We start from the raw sequence: 22,474 nt of genomic DNA, 5'->3' as shown, positions 1-22,474 counted from the left end.
AAACCATTCATATTCAACATTTTGCCTGGTCATACACACCCTTATCAAGCTGAGCAAGTAATGGGGCGTAGAAAATATATAATCCTCACATATTTCACAAATGAGTCGCACATGCGAACACAATGGTCAGTGGGCGTGTCCTGTATGCATCCCATGCCTCTAATTGGTCATTCCACTCGGGCGTCAACGAAAAGGGCGTGTCCGAACGTCTTGACTGACATATAGAGCACTAGAGAGGATAAGTGTCTTGTTCTGTGTTCTGTCTGCTTGGGAAGTTAATGGGGCTTTAAATTTCTCACCGGGACACAGATTCACCCAGTGGGGGTTAGTGAGGTAAGTCTTGGGAACTGTTAATCTCTAGTGATTGTGGCTGCGGGTGTTTTTTGTGTGATAAGGACTCTACACGTGGCTGTCTATACAGCTGTCTCACCCTGTGGACACTTTTGATTGGAGCGCTAACCAGCTAAATCCAGTTAGCCGTCTAATAATAAACAGCTGATTGCTGCTATCGCTTCGCTGCTACACTGTTAAAGCTAGCTGTTGTATTCAATTCAAACCATGAATGAAAGAACCGCGAAAACGAGCCGACCGAATTCACAATGTTAACTTTATGTTTTTAGGGAAAACGTGACGGTTTGTAAATTCTGTAACGTTACTAGCACAGGACGAGCAATGTGCTCAGTGAGTCCCACGCGCTGCACGTTTCCTTGAAGTTGAATGGGCCGCACGTGCGCTTGTGTTGCCATCATAAAATCTACTGTAATGTTTCTTACGGTCCGGAGTGGCTGGAAACGTTAACTAATGGTAGGTTATGCATTGGAGCAGTATCTGAATAGGACGTGCCACTGCGAGGACAGTCAACTGTAGCTGGAATGCGCGAGCGAGTTGTTGCCTGGAACAATAAGAGCGGCTCGATTCAAGACGGTCACTGGCCTTTGTTGTGGCGTCATAACTCATTTACAACGCACATTATGAAGTGCTTCTCTGAATTTCATCTACGTATGTTTATGACTTCATTAGTGGGCAATTTACGTATGTACATCTCAAAACAGACACCAGCAGCGTCGGCTTGCCTTTTTAAATAAAATTTATTAATATTTTTCCTCAAAGGAGAATTGATCAAAGTGGCAGTAAAGACTTTACAAAGAATCCTGCTGCATCCTAGGGAGGCGGTGTTCCTCCTAGTCCACGGTTTCGTCAGACGAAAATACTGTTAATTTATTTAAGGAAAAATACATAGTATTCAAAATCTTAAGGCTATATTAACTGGCTTTCTATTAAATCAGTACAGTGAATGACAGCCGTCTGTGTTCTCCCAGTGGCTTACATTATTGACTGTTTAGTGTTAAGTGATTTAATTTTCACCAAAACAAAAGATAACATTTGCTTTCATTTCTGAAAACATTCTTTTTGTCTTACATTTCATAATGAACTCGGACAAGCTCTTGTTCTTAACTGAAAAAATACTAAAAACTGAAGCTTTGGTTTCAGATGGTTTCAGACCACCTCTTGCATTAGTTAGTACATGTTGGTGTTTGCAGTAACAGTTGAGCAAACATTTCATGTGATTTAGTTTGTGCTGACTTATTTCAGAATGTAAGCTTCTTGCACGCTCCTCAGCTTTGAAACGCCTTGGCCTAGTTACATTTTTCCCAGCCTTTTGGCCTCAAGCTATTACTGTATACATATTATAAAATGCCAGACTGCAATTGCACATCGTGTACAATATGATTAATATCAAATCACACAAGACAGATAGTCAGCATATGACCACTCTGATCACTTCATATTTCCAGTTTACTAGGCTTCAAAAATGAGACTCCTAAAACCTGTAGCCTCTGTCCAAATAAGAGCGTGTCAGATGGAGCATTGAAATCATTAAATGTGACATTTTTGTTTCTTTAGGATGTGCCTTCATACTAAAATGGCCCCTGTGAAGTGAGACAGGAATGCTGCTTTCATAGCTTGATCTCCGTTTAATCTGACTTGTAATCAGATTAAACTTCCACGCTTGTTCTTAATCGGTTATATTCACCTGCTGCCACAGTTGTGGTTGTTCAACTTCCTTAACCTGTCAGAGTCTTGGAATGAATGTGCATTGTATAGCAGGTGCCTGGACTTGCGAAGACATGATTTAGTACATTTTGCTCTTGTACTGCAGGTGTACACTGCTGTTCAAATGTCTGGGGTCGGTAGGTTTGTAAAAAAAATAATAATTAAATAAATAAATAAAAGTATTTTATGCTTAGGCTCAGCTCACTAAAATAACAAAATGACAAAATAACCTTATAAAGTTCATACACCCTATGGTTGAGTACTGTAGGTCACGTGAGTACTGTAGGTCACGTGAGTGAGTACTGTAGGTCATGAGTGAGTTCTGTAGGTCAGGTCACTTGAGAGTGAGTACTGTAGGTCATGTGAGTACTGTAGGTCAGGTCATGAGTACAGTAGGTCAGGTCACGTGAGTGAGTACTGTAGGTCATGAGTGAGTTCTGTAGGTCAGGTCACTTGAGAGTACTATAGGTCACATGAGTGAGTACTGTAGGTCAGATCATGAGTGAGTACTGTAGGTCAGATCATGAGTGAGTTCTGTAGGTCAGGTCAATTGAGAATACTCTAGGTCACATGAGTGAGTACTGTAGGTCAGGTCATGAGTGAGTTCTGTAGGTCAGGTCAATTGAGAATACTGTAGGTCACATGAGTGAGTACTGTAGGTCAGGTCACATGAGTGAGTACTGTAGGTCAGGTCATGAGTGAGTTCTGTAGGTCAGGTCACTTGAGAATACTGTAGGTCACATGAGTGAGTATTGTAGGTCAGGTCATGAGAGTACTGTAGGTCATGCGAGAGTACTGTAGGTCAGGTCACTTGAGAGTGAGTACTGTAGGTCATGAGTGAGTACTGTAGGTCAGGTCATGAGTGAGTACTGTAGGTCAGATCATGAGTACTGTAGGTCAGATCATGAGTACTGTAGGTCAGATCATGAGTACTGTAGGTCAGGTCACTTGAGTACTGTAGGTCAGGTCATGAGTTGGTACTGTTGGTCAGGTCACGTGAGTGAGTACTGTAGGTCAGGTCATGAATGAGTACTGTAAGTCACATGAGAGTACTTTGCACAGCTATGCAGAGTTATTTGTAAGTGAGCTGCTTATTTTGTTTTGAAGTAGGTAATGTTGTGTATTGCTTGCATTTAGTTATTTGCTCATTTATCCACAAAGCAGTGCTAATTAAATGAAAATGTTGATATGGCTTTAAATGGCTTAATAGTTCTTTCAATCAGATACCAATCTCAGTCAGTATAGTGTTATTGATGTATATCCGACAGGGATGGGCAACTTCGGTCCTGGTGGGAGTGGGACACTGTCCTGCAGAGTGTAGTCCCAACCCACACCAAACACCTAAACAAGCGAATTAATGTCTTCAGGACAGAAGTGGCCCTCCAGGACAGAAGTTGACAATTCCTGATATAGGCCTACACACTGGTGAGCTTTTGCAGTTGTTGCTGATGTTGGAAATGTCTGAATTCTATGGCAGATTTTGCTGTCTCCATGAGCTCCAGATGAGAAGAGAGTGAGCAGAGCTTCTGTGAACTGCACTGAAATTCAATTTGCAGGTGAGTTATTACAAATAGCATGTATTGGTATATTCTGTTGTCACATTTTATGCACTGCAGTGACGCGTAGTGGTGGATGTCACATTTCCTCAAATGGTAACGGGCAGGAGTAGGCTATAGTATGCATAGATGCTTAATTAAATGTTGCTAAAGTACAACTGAGAGTTTCGCTTGTCTATACATGAAATCAGTGTGATGATTCCGTAGTACACTGTGTATCCATACACATACATCGTAGGATTGCGATGTTTATGCCAAAGCTGTCTGGAATATCAGCAATCGGCAAAAACAGATCCAGGTATTGTTTGTAGAATATCTTTGAATGTGATTCTCTGATCCTATTGTGTGTAAAGATGGTCTGTTTGTGGATAAAGTTCCTTTCTCTTGGTTTCACATCATTCATACTTCAAGGTTCCTGGAAAAGAGCAGCAATAATGCTGAGATTTCCAAGAAAACCTCAAAAGGATGACTCTGATGGACTTGTTTCCGGCTCGTGTTTTTATTGCAATCGTGTGACTTTCTCATTCTGTTTTAAATGAAAATGGGAAAAGTTGCACAGAATTATGGAGTGAATAAACATTCTGATGTGGACTTGCTTCTTCCCATCCCCCAGGTGCATGGTTCTCATTGCTATTGAAGACAAATTTTGTCTTAGCCCTGAGCTTCCCCTGCCAAATAGGAAAAATGACAGGTAAGCACCTTTGAGCCTCTTACAGGTTTATGGGATGCTTTATACATCAGTAGGATACATGAAACTCATGGTATCCACTGAGACCAATTGTATGAATTTATTTGTGTCTTATTTATTTAAACGTGTATGTACTTTAAAAAAAAAAAATTTACTTTTTTTTTTTATAATTTAAAAAACATATATTTTTAACTGAATTATATTTTAAAGTTTTAGGAAATATCTAGGGAAATTTGACCGATACCGATAATTCTTTATATTTGAAAGCCAATAATCGATATATTGGCCAATAAATCTAAATCCATATTTTTAAAATTATTTTTGATAGCCTGATTACAAAAAAAAGTCTCACCATTAACAGCCATGTCCCAAACACACAATAACAATGTTCTCATTATAATTTTATGTAGCCTATATGACAGACTTGCATGTTGCACTTATAGTTTTTTTGTTTTTTGAAGTGATTCCAGTCATATTTCAAATTAGGCTATTCAAAACCATCATGGTGAACCGTGTGCATCTGAAGTGTCTCAGCTGAAGAAAGTAATCCATTGTTTATTGGCTTTAATATATCGGCCACATTTTCTTATCGATATAACGATAACATTAAAAATGATCATATGTTGACCGATACCGATTTGGAGGCCGATATCGGCACAGCAATTTTTAGTTGTGCGTCCCTAAAAATATCTTAAAAAAATACAAATTTGAAATCACTTGTTTACTTTGTAAAAATCAAATTAGTACATGATCACAAACAATTGTGGTCTCAATGTTGGCTATAATTTATGATTAGGATTTTTGCCATATTCAAGGAGCCCTACTTGATCAGCAGCAGTTTTATGCTGCAGTGGTTTCAGATTGATTTATTTTATTTTTCATTACAATTTCACCTAGTTCACACTATGACTGCGGTTGATCTACCTTTTGCAAACAGTTGCTCCTGAGTATGGGTCAGAAAGACCTTTTCAGTCCTTCCAGCCATGTCATTATAACTTTAGCAATGTCTAATGGATCCTGCCTCTATAGAGAGCAACCCTTGCAGCACTGGATGGAGGTAGAGAGGTCGATAAAATTGCTGATAAAATAGCGTGTCTCAGAGGCTTAATGACCCACAGCGCAGTGTTTTCTTTCAGTTGCTTTCACTGACACCATTTTCTCTGCTGTGTTGTGCAGTTTGTTGCCTTATAGTGGGAGAGGTCTCTGTGTGGGTTTGTTCACCATGGAAATGGTTACTGTTTGCATTATGCAAATTATGCCACTTTGTGATGAATATGCCCTTTTCTAGTGCTTTCTGATGCAGTAATACACATGGATTGTTTTTGTCATTCTCTGTTACTGCGACTGCGTAGTATTGACTGCAAACAGGATCCAAAATCAGCTTTCTGCCACACTGTGCAGCCAAGCTGTAGAAATCTGTGGAAATTATTTGTATATATGTGTGTGAACATGTACACATTTTATTTTATTTTTTACTTATTTATTTTTGGTTCCCAAATGACCTTCATATTTATAACTCACCAAAGCGAATTAGTCACATTTAGAGCTTGAAATATTCCAAATTTTTTCTGAAATAGTGTTTCGGTTACCAACCAACTGGCCAAGTAACGTCTAGGTTACTGAGACATTACATCGGACTGACATCATGGGGTCTCGCCTGGAAGCCTAATCACCTCTAATTGGTAACAAAGTGAGATTTGCTGGCCGAGTCACACCTACCCGGAAATACGGGTATAAATAAGTCCAGCATTACTCGCTTCATTCATGTTTTGCTGAGGAGCCGAGACAGGATCCTGGCCATTCAGCGGTGGTTCAGAGCTGTGGAAGGGGGGATATAACGTCTCCGTTCCCTCTTTCAGGGAACGGGGGTTACATTAGTAACCTAAACGTTCCCATTCAGTCAGTCACGTTCGATGTTACGTCACGGGGGGGGACCGGGGACCGTCATCGCCAGTGGCCCATGCATATCGAATGTCACTAAAATCAGTGGTAAAACGTGAGGAAATGCTAGCAAAGTTAAAGCCTAATGAAATACATTGACACCTTATTTTTGTCCTTTCAAAAGTAACTGAATGACCTGCTACATATGTTAGCCTACAGTAATCGTAATTGTATTTAAAACATATTAATGTACATGTATAATGTCATTATAAAATATATATTTGTTTATATGCACACTATAAATGCATTTATTTGAAAATAAATTTTCCGCTTAATAAAAATGGCCACTCTCATCTACTACGCGATATCACAGTTTGACATGTCTGTCATTGGAAAGATCCACGTGGTGTCATGAGTAATTAAGAGGGAGTGTCTTCTCATTGGATAAGAAAACTCAGTCTCATGAATAATTGAGACACCGATGAGTCATCAAAGTACTACAGTGCTCTGCCACCTAACAGCCTGTGACGTGGACACAATGAAGATTTTAAACACAGAAGACAAAAATAGCGGAAAATTTGGTTTAGGGTTTCATGACCCTTTAAGACTTAAGCTAGAAAGTTTCTGTAATACGCCCCCTGAAGAGCAAGTAGGTGCTCGTATCCCCCTGTTAGAGGGGAATGGCGCTGCAAGCAAGACAGTACATTACCTGTTTGTACCCGAGACACAGGAAGAGATTGGCTCCACTAGGAGATTGTAGAATCTCGTGAATGTGTTAGGTGTCGCCCTGCCTGCAGCTCTGCAGATGTCTGCCAGAGAGGCGCCTGAGCCGAGGCAACACCCAAGTGGAGTGAGCTCCTCCGGGCGCAGCACTTGCAAGTTCACCACCTGGTCCCGAAAGGGAGTGGTGGGGAATTTGGGCACGTATCCGGGCTGGGGTCTCAGGATGGCCGGGCCAAATTCTAGGCACGATTTGCTGTCCGAAAATACCAGCAGGTCCCCTACCCTCTTGAAGGAAGCGAGCACGGTCAGGAGCACTGTCTTTAGAGACTGATTCTAGGTGGTCGAAGGGAGCTTTCTGTATACCCGAAAGCATGACAGAAAGGTTCTAGGAGGGGATGAGGTGTAGCCTGGGAGGTCCCCTACCCTCTTGAAGGAAGCGAGCACGGTCAGGAGCACTGTCTTTAGAGACTGATTCTAGGTGGTCGAAGGGAGCTTTCTGTATACCCGAAAGCATGACAGAAAGGTTCTAGGAGGGGATGAGGTGTAGCCTGGGAGGTCCCCTACCCTCTTGAAGGAAGCGAGCACGGTCAGGAGCACTGTCTTTAGAGACTGATTCTAGGTGGTCGAAGGGAGCTTTCTGTATACCCGAAAGCATGACAGAAAGGTTCTAGGAGGGGATGAGGTGTAGCCTGGGAGGTCCCCTACCCTCTTGAAGGAAGCGAGCACGGTCAGGAGCACTGTCTTTAGAGACTGATTCTAGGTGGTCGAAGGGAGCTTTCTGTATACCCGAAAGCATGACAGAAAGGTTCCAGGAGGGGATGAGGTGTAGCCTGGGAGGATTTAACCTTCTGGCGCCTCTCAGGAACCTGATGACCAGGTCGTGCTTTCCCAGTGACCTGCCATCAACAGCATCGTGATGTGCTGCGATGGTGGCAACATAGACCTTCAAGGTGGAGGGGGACAGCCTCCGCTCCAAGCCCTCTTGAAGGAAGGAAGGCACAGAGCCGATCTGGCATTTCTGGCGGTCTTCCTGCTGGGAAGAACACCACTCTGTGAACAGACTCCACTTCAAAGCAAAGGGGACTTGAGCCTTTACAAGAAAGGAGAGTTACGACCCACGTACCTGATGTGATCATGTTCCCATGCGAGAACATGAACCACCCACAAACGCCATCTCAGCATGGAGGGCATGAGAGACAGCGATCGTGGCCATCAAATGAAGTTAGGAAACGACCGCATCTAGAAACGCACGTGCGAAAAGACATCTTGAAAAAGACACTGATTGCCCATGCTTGCTCTTTTAGGGAACTGCTCTTTCAGCAGAAACGGCCAGGGATGAATGCTGCGCTCCGCTGGAATGCACCTTCACACTGGCAGAGAGAACCCACGACGAGCTGCAAAGCAAAATAGCAATTACAATTGCTGTTTTTTGGGGGATTTTCTCCTAGTAGCAATGAAAATAGCTTTTTGCTCTTTTCTTTCAGGAAACTTGCACTCCTCTCTTGAAGGTGAATGGAAATGAGCTGCCATGTGCAATGTGCAAATCTGCTCCGAAGCAAAATATAAATTGAGTAATACAGGTCCTATTTATACCCGTATGTCCAGGTTGGTGTGACTCGGCATGCAAATCTCACTGGCCAATGTCCATTCTCATTTTGTTACCACTTGGTGGTTATTGGGCTCCCAGGCGAGACCCCATGACGTCAGTCCGACGTAATGTTGAACGTGACTGACTGAATGGGAACCGGATTTACTAGGTTAATTTTTCTGAGGTGCTAAAAAATGTCAGCTACACCTAGCTTGTTTAACTAGGTTACTTTATTTGTTCATATATCTTACTTTTGTTTTTTTGTTTTATGTATTATGTTGACATCATTTAATTATTAAACTCTAGTATTCCATTTGACATATTTTAATACCATGAAATGTATATCATTTACAGACCATAAAATGTGTATGAAGTACCACCATATCATCTACTATGATATGCATACCTGAAGGAAAATGCTTAAAGATTTATTAATAGGAAAAAGTATAATGGCGCTTTTCCATTACCAGTACCAGCTCAACTCGACTCGACTCGGCTCGCTTTTCGCTCCGTTTTCCATTGCAGATAGTACCTCCACAATAGTACCTGGTCGTCATAGCAACGCCGCAGGAAACTGCCGTGACTTAATCTTTTACGCGAGACGCGCGAGACACACCCACTACCCACACACACACAGGACAATGGAGGAAATCGAGTGTATGCTGTTTTTGGATGTTTTTGTTTTTGCTGTTTTTTATTCAGGATACTCCGTCTGGCGCGTGCAATGATGACGCAGTGAATAGTGACGATTCTCTCTGACCAATCAGCAGTCTGCTGTGCTTTCACGTCACATTTTTTAGTATCGCCTCAGCTCGCTTAGAACCTCGCCGGAGGTGGTACGAAAAAAAGTACCTGGAAGCAGGTACAGGTACAACTTTTACACAGTGGAAAACCAAACAGAGCCGAGTCGAGTCGAGGCGAGCCGAGGCGAGCTGGTACTGTGTAGTGGAAAAGCGCCATTAGACTTATAAGATTTAAGATTTGCATAAGATTGAAGTCATATGTCCTTCTGTTGCCAGTGTGCTTTATTCTTTTTCTCTTATCTTAATCACCTCAATTACATTATGGGCTATTTATTTTAAATATGTGTGTAATTTCTGTGTGACCCTCAGCTATGCAGCAGGTGCTGGATAACCTCAAGGAGCTGCCGCCTTCAACGGGAGCCAAAGACATCGACCTCATCTTCCTCCGTGGCATTATGGAGAGTCCTATAGTTCGTTCCCTCGCTAAGGTGTAAACTAATTCTTGATTTTAACTCTTGTTCATTCTCTCACTTAGCTCTAGAACTATTAGTGGACATCAAGTGTTTAAATTTAACATTTCATTTAAAATAAAATAATTAGTCATTTAAATTTAGTCAATAAGAGATCTTGTATCCGCCACCGGAAATCAACATAAACCCCGTTCACATGTCTCTAATCGTGTGTGTGCATTTATGAGCTGGAGGCCAGGGGTTGTTTGCAGTGTCAGAGGTCATAAGAACGTGATGTACAGGGGCTCTTTTCTTAAAATAGCTGTGTGAAATTGTTCAGATTGTGAGATATACTGGTTGAGCTTCACTTTGTTTGATTAGGAACTAACACTATTGTGAGAAACATATAGTTTGTGCAACTATAGATTTAATAGCAAAAGATAGTCAACAATACACGTGCCTGACCCTTATGATTTATCTCAAACACATTTTTCAAATATTTGATGGATTGTAACTTCATTTGTTCACTAACATTGTCTAACAATGTGTATATACTCAAGTAGATCTCTCAATCTGTCATTCATTTAATTTAGTTAAGTTGTAAAAATTCCCACCACAGTGTAATTTCCACCATGTCAAATTATGTGTTTTTAATGTATCTCCGTTTGAAATAATAATGTTTTGGCTTAGTTTGAACATGATGAACAATGTTGTGAACAATACACAAATTATTTAAATAATATATATTTGTATATTATATATTATAAATTATATACATATTTTTACAATGCATTTTAATAGTTTAAGATTGAAAGTCTGATCTTTATTTATTCATAGGTAATTTGAAAAATATTTGTATTTTATTTTTATATAAAATTATAAAAAAAAATTGACCTGAGACACTTGATTAAATTATTTCTCTTAATGACTTTGTGTATGGTTGTTAATACTCTCTTCCATCTAAAGTGTACCTGGCAGTGCGTTTGTTAATGCTCTTGAGTCCTTCTAGATGTAATCCATTAATCCGTTTCTTGGCAAGATACTCAAGTTATTTTGTCTCCACCCACTCTCTCTCAGGCACACGAGCGATTGGAGGACGTTAAGCTGGAGGCGGTGCAAAGTAATAACGTGGAGCTAGTGAGCGAGATCCTGACTGATATGAACAGTCTGATCAGTCGTGATGAAAGTGCAGCAGAACTCAGTAATATCCTGAAGGAACCGCATTTCCAGGTACCAGACCTTTGTGTGTGTGTGTGTGTGTGTGTGTGTGTGTGTGTGTGTGTGTGTGTGTGTGTGTGTGTGTGTTTGTGTGTGTGTGTGTGTGTGTGTGTGTATGTGTCTGACTGCACTTTTTCATAACATTGTTGACTTGTTTATTTACAACTATTTATTCATCCTGTTGCTTTCTCAGTAGTATAGCAAAATCACCTTTAAGCACTTGAGACCATGAACAAATTGAGTTGCTCTCTTTTATTTTTTTTCTTCTTTTTTTAAAGGAATATAATTAATTTGGTAATTTAATTATCCAAACTTCAATTTAATTATCTTGGCAATTTCAGTCCCTGTTAGAAGCTCATGACAAGGTGGCTTCTAAGTCATATGAAGCTCCTCCCACCAGCACCAATTCCACCAGCATGACCAGCTCATCCCTCATGCCGGCTGACACGGTTCGCATGATCAGCATCCAGAAGAAGGCCGGAGAGCCTCTTGTGAGTGACAGACATTCTCAGTTTTACAGGATTAGATCCGATAGTCAGTCAGATGTTCCGCTCATTCTGAGTAGCTCTACTAACTACTAGCAGCTTGTGTTTCAGGCAGCATGAAAAGCCATTTTTGGTCGGTCTGCTTTGGAAAGTTTGCATTAACGAGAACTAGGCTTAATTGTTAAATTTTCCTTTTATATACAAGCAAGATAGGAATATACAAGGCCAACCAGTCTCTTGAGCTTATCTATAGTGGGCAGTCATGCAGTCTTTTAACACCTAGTAAAATAAGTCATTGTGTCTCTGCCAAGGATAGAAATTCACAAGGGTGCTTGGTAAAAAAGACACTGAAATGAATTATCTATCTATCTATAATATATATTATGATATAAATCAATCGATTGATTAATTTTTACTATATATAAACTATATATTTTATTTGTTATTTATTTGAGGGATATTGTATTATCTTATAATACAATATCTCTAAATAAATAAATGTTATTTTTTGTGGCTTTTAATATAATATATAATAGGATAATATAACACAATATCCATAAAATAAATAAATAACAAATAAAATGCATATTTTCAGTGCATTTTTATATATTAATACAATGTCCCTAAAATAAAAAAGATTTGTATACAATAACATATAATACAATATCCCTAAATAAATATTATGTTATTGTATAAAAATCCACTGAAAATATTTTCTTTTTTATTTAGAGATTTTTGTATTATGTTAAAAGCCACTGAAAATAAAATGTATTTATTTATGGATATTGTATTATAAACGTACACTGAAAATATTTAAGGATATTATATTATATTATTATATATTGTTAAAAGCCACTGAAAATAACATTTGTTTATTTTATTGATTTATTCTGAGGTATTATTAATTATAGGAAAATAATAATAATAATAATTCTGATAACCAGTTCCAGGGTATCATCCCTTAATAAAAAGTATGACTGACTCTCTGTGCTGGCATGTCAGAGATTCATGGTGTCATCTCTTTTAGGGTGTAACATTCCGGGTGGAGGAGGGCGACCTTGTCATCGCGCGTGTTATGCACGGCAGCATGATTGACAGGCAGGGGATGCTGCACGCTGGTGATGTCATCCGAGAGGTGAACGGCCGAGATGTGGGCAAAGACCCCATGGCGTTACAGCACATGCTGAGGGACTGCAATGGAAGCATCACGCTCAAAATCCTGCCCAGCTACAGGGACACACCTCCACCTGCACAGGTCAGCGCACCGCTGATTCACAAGAAGTCCAATGCAATTAAATTATATATAAAATATTCAAAAACATTTTGCCACCAAGTTGCCTGGTTGAGGCAAAACTCATAAGAATAAATGTAAAATGAACCTGAACCCATTTTCTGCAGCAAGGTGTGGATTGATGTACAAGATCATCCTCATCTAAGCTGCTAGTGTTTTCCCCTAATAATCAGATGCTGAGAGTACAAAGCAGTCTTTTCCCATAGACCAGATTTTAGTGCTGAATAACCTCCTGATGGGATATTGGTTATACAGTCCTTGAGAAAGAGGAAGGAGAGACCTGGCCTCTGGGTGACTCAGTTTCAGCCTGGTGGCATTGTGAGCATGGTTATCCCTATTAATAACACAACCTGCGCTAAGTAGGGCAGATGGGAGGAGTCAACTTGCGCGCACACCCTTACTCTATACTCTAAGGAGATCTGGGCCTGGAAAGGAACGGATCCTGAAAAGAAATCCTGACCTTCAGTTGTTTTAATTTTAAATTTTTTTTGGAGTTGACAACCGAATTTAACTGCAGTCTGTGTGAATGTGGCCTTAGACGCGGTCTGATATAGTTTTTAACTGGTCTTTCTATAACAAGTAGTTTTGCAAAGCCTGCATCATGTTAGAATGACTCTATATAATAGCATGACTCTCTGTGGTCATTAAAAATCCCATGATGTCTTTCGAAAAAGAGAAGGGGTTTAACCCCGGCATCCTGGCCAAATTTGCCCATTAACCTCTATCCATCAAAATGGCCACCTAATAATCCCCATATAGACTGATTGGCTTCATCACTCTGTCTCCTCTCCACCAGTAAGCTGGTGTGTGGTGGGCGTTCTGGTGCAATATGGCTGCCGTTGCATCATCCAGGTGGATGTTGTACATTGGTAGTGGTTGAGGAGTAGGCATGTGCCGGTATCACATTTTCATGCTGCGATTAATTGAGTGATCTTTTATCACGGTATACGGTATTATCACGATATTTTAATTGCACATGAGAAACAAATGGATTGGGGGGGGGGAGGATGCAAAAAATAAAATAAAATAAAACTTGCATCACAAGGTGTAATTGTGATTGTCAAAACATTTGGTAAATAAACTGAATTTTATTAAGTTTAGTGACAACATGTTACAATGATTACATGGTACAATGACTGGTAGGCTACTGTTTGTATTGCTTAACACAAATTTAACGATTTCAATTCAATACTTGGGATTTGATTTAAATCTTGATTCAATATTGACTAATTTTGGATAAATATTAGGAAGGCTACAGTAGATAGCCCACATGTTATTTTTTTCTCATGAAAAATAAAATATCTCACATAATGCTATGTAACCATATATAGAGCCCTATCAGCTGGTATTATTAAAGGTTACAAATAACTAATTAAATCAAATATAATGTGGTTTTCATTATAATAACAATTATGTAATGACACACGTAAAAAATATAATAAATATGTAAAAAAGTGCAGTGCACATATTCAGCAAAATACTCCTCTTTATCTATATGTTTTAGTCATCTAACATGCTGCTGGTCATTAAATGGTTTAAATGTAACGTTCTGTGACACAATTGTTCTCCTGTTTCATATCAAAAGTAAACTGCTCTGTCTTGTTTGACGGTCTTCGTGTCCTCTTTGCTCCGCGATTTTTCTCTGCGTGAGAAAACGGATGTGTGGCGTGAGCGTGTGAAGAGTCTCGCGCTGAATGCGTCGAGTTGGCAGCTCTGCTTTTAGAAGCGGGATGGATCCGGATAGATCGGCGGCGGCCATAGACTGTAGGCGGTGGCGTTCCTCCTTCCACCATGCTGCTTCTCTATGTGAGGACTGTTTACATTAGACTAGAAGTGCGCACCGGCCGCATGCTTATACACGTGGCGATTGTTTACATCAGAGTGCGCACGTGTTTCGCGCAGCATATACGCAGTGTTTGTTTAAGCGGTTGATGGAAAATAAGCTATAATGCGCGTTCTAAAAATCTAAATTCGGATCTATTATTTTTCACGGTATTTTGAAGTGCCCGCGATAACAATATCGTGCATATTCATTACCGCGATTTATCGCATTACCGAATACCGGCACATGTCTATTGAGGAGATTCCCCCTTCTATGTAAAAACACTTTGAGTGCCAAGAATAGCGCTATATAAATGTAACAAATTATTATTATTATTATAACAGTCAGCTGAAATATGCCACGGAAACGGTTGGAATGTATTGATTAGGAACCTTTTTGTTATTTTTAAACTTTTTGCTATTAATGTGATTCTGGATTGTGATATTTGCTGGTTCAACTTCTGATCCGAATACATTCAGTTCCCCGAACAGTGTTGTTGCTGCACATCAACCACTTCCTGAGTGTATGCGTATAAACAGGAAGATGTCCTTTACCAACTTTCCTTGAATAAGTAATGTTTACAAAGCTCGCACAAAGAGCAAACACCGGAGGCGAGGGTTTACAGGGTTCCATTGCTTGTGTCAAACCTAAATTTCTGTCTTTCGACCTGAACTTTACTCAGTGGCCTGGTTATGTGCAGTGAACAACCGCTGTATGTTTACTGTTGGGTCCTCGTCACTGATAAAGATCCACCACGATCCATAAATATTTAATGTGAAAACATGCTGTTGTCCTCCGTAGAGAAGTCCATTTACAACACACACCAACATGGGTTGCTTCTGTTACTCTTCATTTATTTCCCCAAGTTATTTTTTGGTTGCAGTATTCTGTAGAAAATCATTGACGGTGTGAAAGAGGAATCGGCCCTTATCATTACTGAAAGCAGATATTAGTCAATGTAACATGCAAATGTTTTAGCCAATCGGAATGGCGAAGTGGTTATTTTTAGTTTTATGAAAATATTTCTCCTTTCCCAACTGTATCAACATCAGCATTATATGTCGGAAAGCAACAATGATTATAAAGAAATATATCAATAAGCAGGAGTAACACATTATTTTCCCTTTAGGTGTATTTGAAACCACATTTCAACTACAATCCTGACACTGATAACCTGATCCCTTGTAAAGAGGCGGGTTTGGCTTTCTCTAAAGGAGACATTCTGCATATAGTGAACAAGGAGGACCCCAACTGGTGGCAAGTGAGAAGCAAATACACTTTCTTTTTTTCCAGATCTTTTTGGTCTGATTTCTTTTAGATGATGAAGTATTTGACGTATTGAAGCTATGTAGTGTTTTTTTCTTCTTTTTTTAGGCATGTAACATAAATGGAGGCTGCACTGGCCTGATCCCCAGTCAGTTTCTTGAGGAAAAGAGGAAGGCTTTTGTAAGAAGAGACCTGGATGGATCAGGTACAGTGGATTTTAGGCATTGGGATTCTGATAGTTTTTTTGTTTGTTTTTTACACGACTCCTTTATTAACTAAAAACGGTATACTTATGAATTTTGGCCATTCATTTACAGGTCAACACTGTTTTAGGGCCTGAAAAGGCAAACGCAAAGTGCTATTTTTTTAAAAACATTTTTTCTGACCTATATTTTGTGTTTTTCTCACGAACAAGGTTACCTGCATTAGCACTGATAACAAATAAAAAACAGATATACTCAAGAGAAACAGATACACATACATAAAGAAGAATATTAGAATTATATACATAATGTCAGAGATGGATGATTTACAGGTAGAAAGTGTCTTTTGAAATAAAGATAATTAAGGCGTCTATAAAAATAAAAGGAAGATTGATTAAAAAAAAGGGAACAAAGTGCAAGTTTTTAAACGATACTGTTATTGTCTCCGTGTAAACTACAAAAATGAATTTGTGAAAACAGTGACGTCATGCGCATTGTGTTCAGTCTATAGGTGCATACTTTCTTTACAAAGTGACCGCCAACTACTGGCCTTACATGCATAATACAGTGTTCTAGTCGTTTTTAGTCGTTAAAGTTCTTTCCTATTGCATATTACAACTGTTTTACAACTTTGTTTTAGGAATTCTCTGCGGGACATTAACTGGAAGAAAGAAGAAAAAGAAAATGATGTACTTAACAGCAAAAAATGCAGGTTAGAATTGCTGGGTCTCTTATCTGTCTAATATGCTGCTGGTCCGCTGCGTGCTGCCAAAACGGCGCCAACCCGCCGAGGCATGGACTCTATAGGACCCTGAAGGTGTCCTGTGGTATCTGGCACCAACACGTTACCAGCAGATCCTTCAAGTCCTGTAGGTTATGAGGTGAAGCCGTCGTGGATTGAATTTGTTGGTCCAGCATATCCCACAGACGTTCAACTGGATTGAGATCTGGGGAATTTGGAAGCCAGGACATACCTTGAACTCTTCATCATGTTCTTCAAAGCATTCCAGAACAATGGGGTGGTAGTGGCGCATGGGGTGGTAGTGGCGCAATGGATAAGACACATGCCTTTGGTGTGAGAGACCCGGGTTCGAATCCACTGTGAGACACCAATGTGTCCCTGAGCAAGACACTTAACCCCTAGTTGCTCCAGAGGCGTGCGACCTCTGACATATATAGCAATTGTAAGTCGCTTTGAATAAAAGCGTCAGCTAAATGAATAAATGTAAATGTAAATTTGTGGCAGGGTGCAATATCCTGCTGGAAGAGGCCACTTCTACCAGAGAACAATGTTCTGCTGGGAAACCTTGGGTCCGCCCATTCACATGGGCGGAAATTTGGCACGTACCACCTGCCTAAACATTGTTGCAGACCAGGTACACCCCTTCATGACAATGATGATCCCATGGTGGAAGTGGCCTCTTTCAAGAGGATAATACACCCTGCCACACTGCACACGTTGTTCAGGAATGGTTTGAGGAACAAGATGAAGAGCTCAAGGTGTTGCCCTGGCTTCCAAATTCCCCAGATCTCAATCCAGTTGAGCATTTGTGGGATATGCCGGACCAACAAATTCAATCCATGGTGGCTCCACCTCATAACCTACAGGACTTGAAGGATCTGCAAAAAAGTGTTAGAGCCAGATATTACAGGAAACCTTCAGGGTCTTATAGAGTCCATGCCTCGGCCGGTCGGCAGGTGGTCATAATGTTTTGGCTCATCTGTGTATGCATGTGTATAGTTTTGGGTCTTTAATTTTTTCTTTTTATTAATACTTCTATTCAAGCAAGGACATCACAAATTTATCAAACTTTACAGTAAACGCATTTAAAATGTTGCAAATAAATTCAAATAAATGCGTTTCTTTTGAGCTTTCAAAAAATATATTGTGGTTTCCATAAAAATATTAAGCAGCACAACTGTTTTCAACTCTGATATTTTTTTTCTTTAGCACCAAATCAGCATTTTAGAATGATTTCTGAAGGATCATGTCACTGAAGTGATGATGCTGAAAATTCAGCTTTGCCATCTCATGAATAAATTATATTTGACAATATATTAAAACAGTTATTTAAAGTTTTAACATTTCATATTACAGATTTTATTGTGGTTTTGATCAAATAAATGCATCTTTGGTGGACGTAAGAGTCTTATTTTAAAAACATTAAGAAACTTACCATTTAAAAAACACCTTACCGACCCTAAACTTTTGAACGGCAGTGTAAGTATTTTTAAAACATAAATAACTTTCAAAAACTTCTCTTTTTCTAATAGAATTTGATCGGCATGAATTACAGATCTATGAGGAAGTAGCAAAGATGCCTCCATTCCAGAGAAAAACTCTTGTGCTGATTGGTGCACAAGGTGTGGGCCGCCGAAGCCTCAAGAACCGTCTGATTGTGGTAAACCCACTGCGATATGGAACTACTGTACCTTGTGAGTCTATAAACATTAATACTATGAACATTAATACTTAGCCGTCATGTTATTTTACCAACAAACATAGTCACTCATTGGGAATTTCTTCTGTTTCTCAGTTACTTCTCGGCATCCACGCGATGATGAAAAGGACGTCCAGTCGTACTGCTTTGTTTCCAGAGAGGAGATGGACATGGACATCAAGGCAAGCCGCTACCTGGAGCACGGAGAGTATGACGGCAATCTGTACGGTACCAAAATTGACTCCATCCATGAAGTCGTGCGCACAGGACGTACTTGCATACTGGACGTCAACCCACAGGTCAGTGGTTTTGTGAAAGGCTAAGTGTTGTGTGTTCAATGGAAGCTTGTTTCCACCACGAAATATATATTAAAAAAAAGGTAATTGTGTCTTAATAGCACAGCAAGGTGTCAACTTCTCTCAACTTCCTGTCTTAATTCATCCCCTTTTAAGCATGGACACTGAAAACATTACAGCTAAAACAATAATAATAATAATAAAAAATCAGGATAAAGTGGTCACCCTCACTAATTTACTTGATAAGTTTAGTATTACGTAATTACAATGTTGAAAGTGTGTGGGAAGATGATGGTCTTTGTGATTGTGCCTTTTGTGCTGCAGTCATCAGTTCAGTTGATGTATAAATGATGTACAGTGGTGATGATGCAAGTAGTGATGAGCTTGCTTTGTAAAGCTTTAAAACCTTTACATATCTTTCATTTCAAATCAGTGGTTCAGAGCTTTTATTAAACTCACCAAGCCATATGCTTTTTTTGTGAATTTACAATAAAGTTTTGAACGAAAGTTATTTAACTTTTATATCATCATTTCTTTGTGAAAAGAGAGATTTCACACACAAATCCGTGCGTATGTGCGGTTACTGTATAAGACTAAGTCTTAAGTCTCATTTTACAAAGCAATTGATTCAGAGCTTCAGAAAGCTTCGCTTGTCTCATCACTAGTAAAATAATTTAAAGAAAATCTTTATTTAATAAATGTGCTCTACAGGCTCTAAAGGTACTGAAGACATCAGAGTTTATGCCATTTGTGGTTTTCATCGCGGCCCCGGAGCTCGATACACTACGGGCCATGCACAAAGCTGTGGTGGATGCTGGGATCACAACCAAGCTACTGACGGTTAGCCTCACATCTGTCTCCACACAGTTCATTAACAGTCGAGTTCTGGAAATAAACTATCAAAATGAATTTCTCTATAGAGAAATGTTTGGGGTTTTTTTTGTTTGTTTTTTACAATAATTTTTTACAGAGCTACCTAGATCTCTGAGATTGTTTGATATATATGGCAGTTTTGGTTCATGGTTTACATTGCTGATTTTATTCAATCGTTAAGAGACAATGAAGGAAGGAAAGTAGTTTAGGAACCAAAGCTGTTGAATAGTCAGCTCATCTCTTCCTGTCTCTTAGGAAACGGACCTAAAGAAAACGGTGGACGAAAGCAGCAGGATCAAGCGGGCGTACAATCACTACTTTGATCTGACTATAGTTAATGACAATCTGGACAAGGCCTTTGAGAAACTGCAGGCAGCTGTGGAGCAGCTAACCACACAACCACAATGGGTCCCTTTGAACTGGGTTTACTGAGACATACAGACCATCATCATCATCATCATCATCATCGGCGGCGGCACCACTGATAGGTCAGCGGCACAGAACACATGTTCACACTGAACGGACCCACCAGTCACTATGCAAATGTACACTAGCTATCCAGTCACAACAGACAGAAGGGAAGTGTACTTATTTATTAACGTTTTTTTATGTTCTACTGACTCAACATATTTTAAAGAATGTTACTTGGAGGGACAGAAGCAAATAGGATTTTTGTTTTGTTTTTTTGAATGACTTATTGAAATGGTAATTCATTTTTCATTCTAGTATAAGCTGCATTACAGTATTGAAAGCGGGCGGTCTGTTTTCTTGCTGTAATTTTAGTTACTAACATTGGTTTACAGTGCAGTATTCATCTCGCATCTCTTCATCTCTCTGAAACGTGATGTCATATAGTTCAGTCACTACAGTATGTCAAATAATTTGAGCAACTTTATAGTTTATCCAGCTTCTGACTTGGTAAGATCTTTATTAGCGTCATCCTGTTAGCCTTGATTTTATTCAAGTTAAATTCAAGGAACGCTAGGAGTAAGGCAGTTTTAACTTTTAGAAATATCATGGGTGCACTTTATTTTACAGTCCTGTTCAACATGTACTTACTATAATTACTAGGTACTAATCCTGAACCTATCCCTAAAGCGCAAAGTACCTTTAGTTTTGACGGGAAAGCTTGGTGTGTCTACAGCCCAATACATCTAGTGTCTGCGCTACTTCTCTTCAGAAGTTATGACCGATTCAAATTCTTTTAACTCTTTAAACTAGAGTTGCATGTATTGTTGCTGCCATCCCCAGTAGTTTGTTATTGTTTCTGTCTCAGTTTTTTCTTTTTGGACTGAAAACACAGTGTGTGAAAAAAAAAAAAAGGCGTATGCACAAACTGAGCATACAGAATATGAAAAGTGACTGAAACAAAAGCCGGGTCAGTGTTTCCCCCTTGTGGACAAACTAATTAGTACAAAGAAGTTCAAGGCTTACACACTACAATACGATTTGAGATTTGAAAAATCTGGGCCTGTCCCAATACCCACACTTGCGGTTTTGTCCACTTGAGAGTGCATGCATGCAACAGGAACTAAAGTTAAATTAGGTGTTGCATATAATTTGGTTGTAAAACGGTGTTGAACATTTTATTAGTCCAGAGACCGCATGTAGTCATCATTGTCGTTTAAACTACAGTTGCGTACATCTCTTAATCGCCCTTTGTCAACGTGTGCGTTTATTGTTGCGGTCTCCAATAGTTGTTTCTTCGTCTCATTTGTTTCTTTTGTAACTGTGAGCAACAGCATTGCCACCTTGTAGACAAACTAATTAGTGCAAAGGCATATGCACAAACTGAGCATATAGAATATGAAAAATATTGCTACGCGTGTACCATACTAATGACTTAATTTACCCTAGTGTATGTGTGAAAACCAAAGTGTACTTTAAGCTTAAGGGACAGTTTACAGAATGTTTTTGCTATACTGCGCTGCTTTTGAATAGTTTTTCTATGTGAACATGCATCTTGCTGATTTTTCAGCATCTGAAATGCTTGACATGACAACTTTTACTATGAGTGCTGCATTTCAAATTGAAAACACGGCTCAAAACCTTGGCTGCTTTTCCATTCACCAGCGCCGCACCTCTGCCTTTGGATACCATTGTGTGTATCTTGTGTTTTTTTTAAAGCAAAAATGTGTTCTGTGTGAACTGCCCCTAAACTCTGGGCAACTCTGGCCCTCGAGGTCCACCATCCTGCAGCGTTTAACTCCATGTCTGTAGCTTTCTAGTAATCTTGAAGACCTTGATTGTAGCTTGTTTAGGTCTGTTTGATTAGGTTTGGAGCAAAAATCTGCAGGATAGTGGATCTTGAGGGCCAGAGTTGCCCATCCCTCCTATAAACCTAAACCAAAACCCAAGTTACCTTATATTACTCGCACATGAGAGTACTGAGTACCAAGTATACTGTAAGTGCATGTACTATAAAATAAAGTGCCACCAATAGCACGGTTTCAATTAAATTGTTGCAGAATTATGAGCTCAGTCATAGTATACAGAATCAGCGCTGTATTTAGCTAAATGCCTTTTTACACGGGCACAAAATGACCTTTGAAAATGGAATATAGACCAATTGTGTCCTGATCACAAGCTACCTGGCCTCACAGATTCATAACAGTCTTGGTTGTCTGTAGTGATGTATCTCTGTCTCTGGCGACTTGCTCCAGTGTCTTTTTCAAGGCTGTATAACTCAATTTTATCCAGCTTGCGTAATTCACTTGAAAAATCTATATTTTGCAATACAGAGAGTTGTATTTTCTGAAATGAAACGGCTGTCTAATAAATTAATCTTAATTTTGGATCATTGTACTTAAATCATTTTTTATTTTGGTTTGCATAAAATTGTTCTCATTAAAAAAAAGTTTAAGGCAGGAAACAGGATACAGGGAATTACAAAACC

The 22,474-nt window shown here is 39.4% G+C and overlaps 1 protein-coding gene and 1 long non-coding RNA gene across 16 annotated transcripts; one reads left to right on the top strand and one right to left on the bottom strand.

The window, feature by feature from the left end:
• The first annotated feature begins 191 nt into the window (after window positions 1–191).
• Window positions 192–22,373, top strand: pals2a (protein associated with LIN7 2, MAGUK p55 family member a). Of its 15 annotated transcripts, none has more exons than XM_082150357.1 (15): window positions 340–2,341; window positions 2,596–2,714; window positions 2,747–3,611; window positions 4,225–4,302; window positions 9,604–9,722; window positions 10,761–10,913; window positions 11,243–11,392; window positions 12,414–12,641; window positions 15,629–15,760; window positions 15,874–15,970; window positions 16,609–16,680; window positions 18,243–18,404; window positions 18,506–18,708; window positions 19,417–19,545; window positions 19,834–22,373. In XM_082150357.1, exons 4-15 carry the CDS (start codon window positions 4,296–4,298, stop codon window positions 20,008–20,010), a joined length of 1,629 nt encoding a protein of 542 aa, XP_082006483.1. In that variant the 5' UTR covers window positions 340–2,341; window positions 2,596–2,714; window positions 2,747–3,611; window positions 4,225–4,295; the 3' UTR covers window positions 20,011–22,373. The 15 variants fall into 15 exon arrangements, with proteins under 15 accessions (XP_082006478.1, XP_082006485.1, XP_082006476.1 ...); XM_082150355.1 differs by having other exon boundaries at window positions 2,499–2,714; XM_082150356.1 differs by lacking the exon at window positions 340–2,341 and having other exon boundaries at window positions 2,452–2,714; window positions 2,747–2,910; window positions 3,022–3,611.
• Window positions 5,809–7,312, bottom strand: LOC309484308. Its single transcript, XR_014200843.1, has 2 exons — window positions 6,173–7,312; window positions 5,809–6,140 (listed from the first exon to the last, which is right to left on the bottom strand). It is a non-coding gene; the product is annotated as an uncharacterized lncRNA (long non-coding RNA).
• Window positions 22,374–22,474: the final 101 nt, after the last annotated feature.

Source organism: Leuciscus leuciscus (assembly GCF_965113295.1).
Source record: "Leuciscus leuciscus genome assembly, chromosome: 20".
NCBI lineage: Eukaryota > Metazoa > Chordata > Actinopteri > Cypriniformes > Leuciscidae > Leuciscus > Leuciscus leuciscus.
The sequence above is the reverse complement of the archived record's forward strand: the minus strand, read 5'-3'. Positions and strand labels throughout refer to the sequence as shown.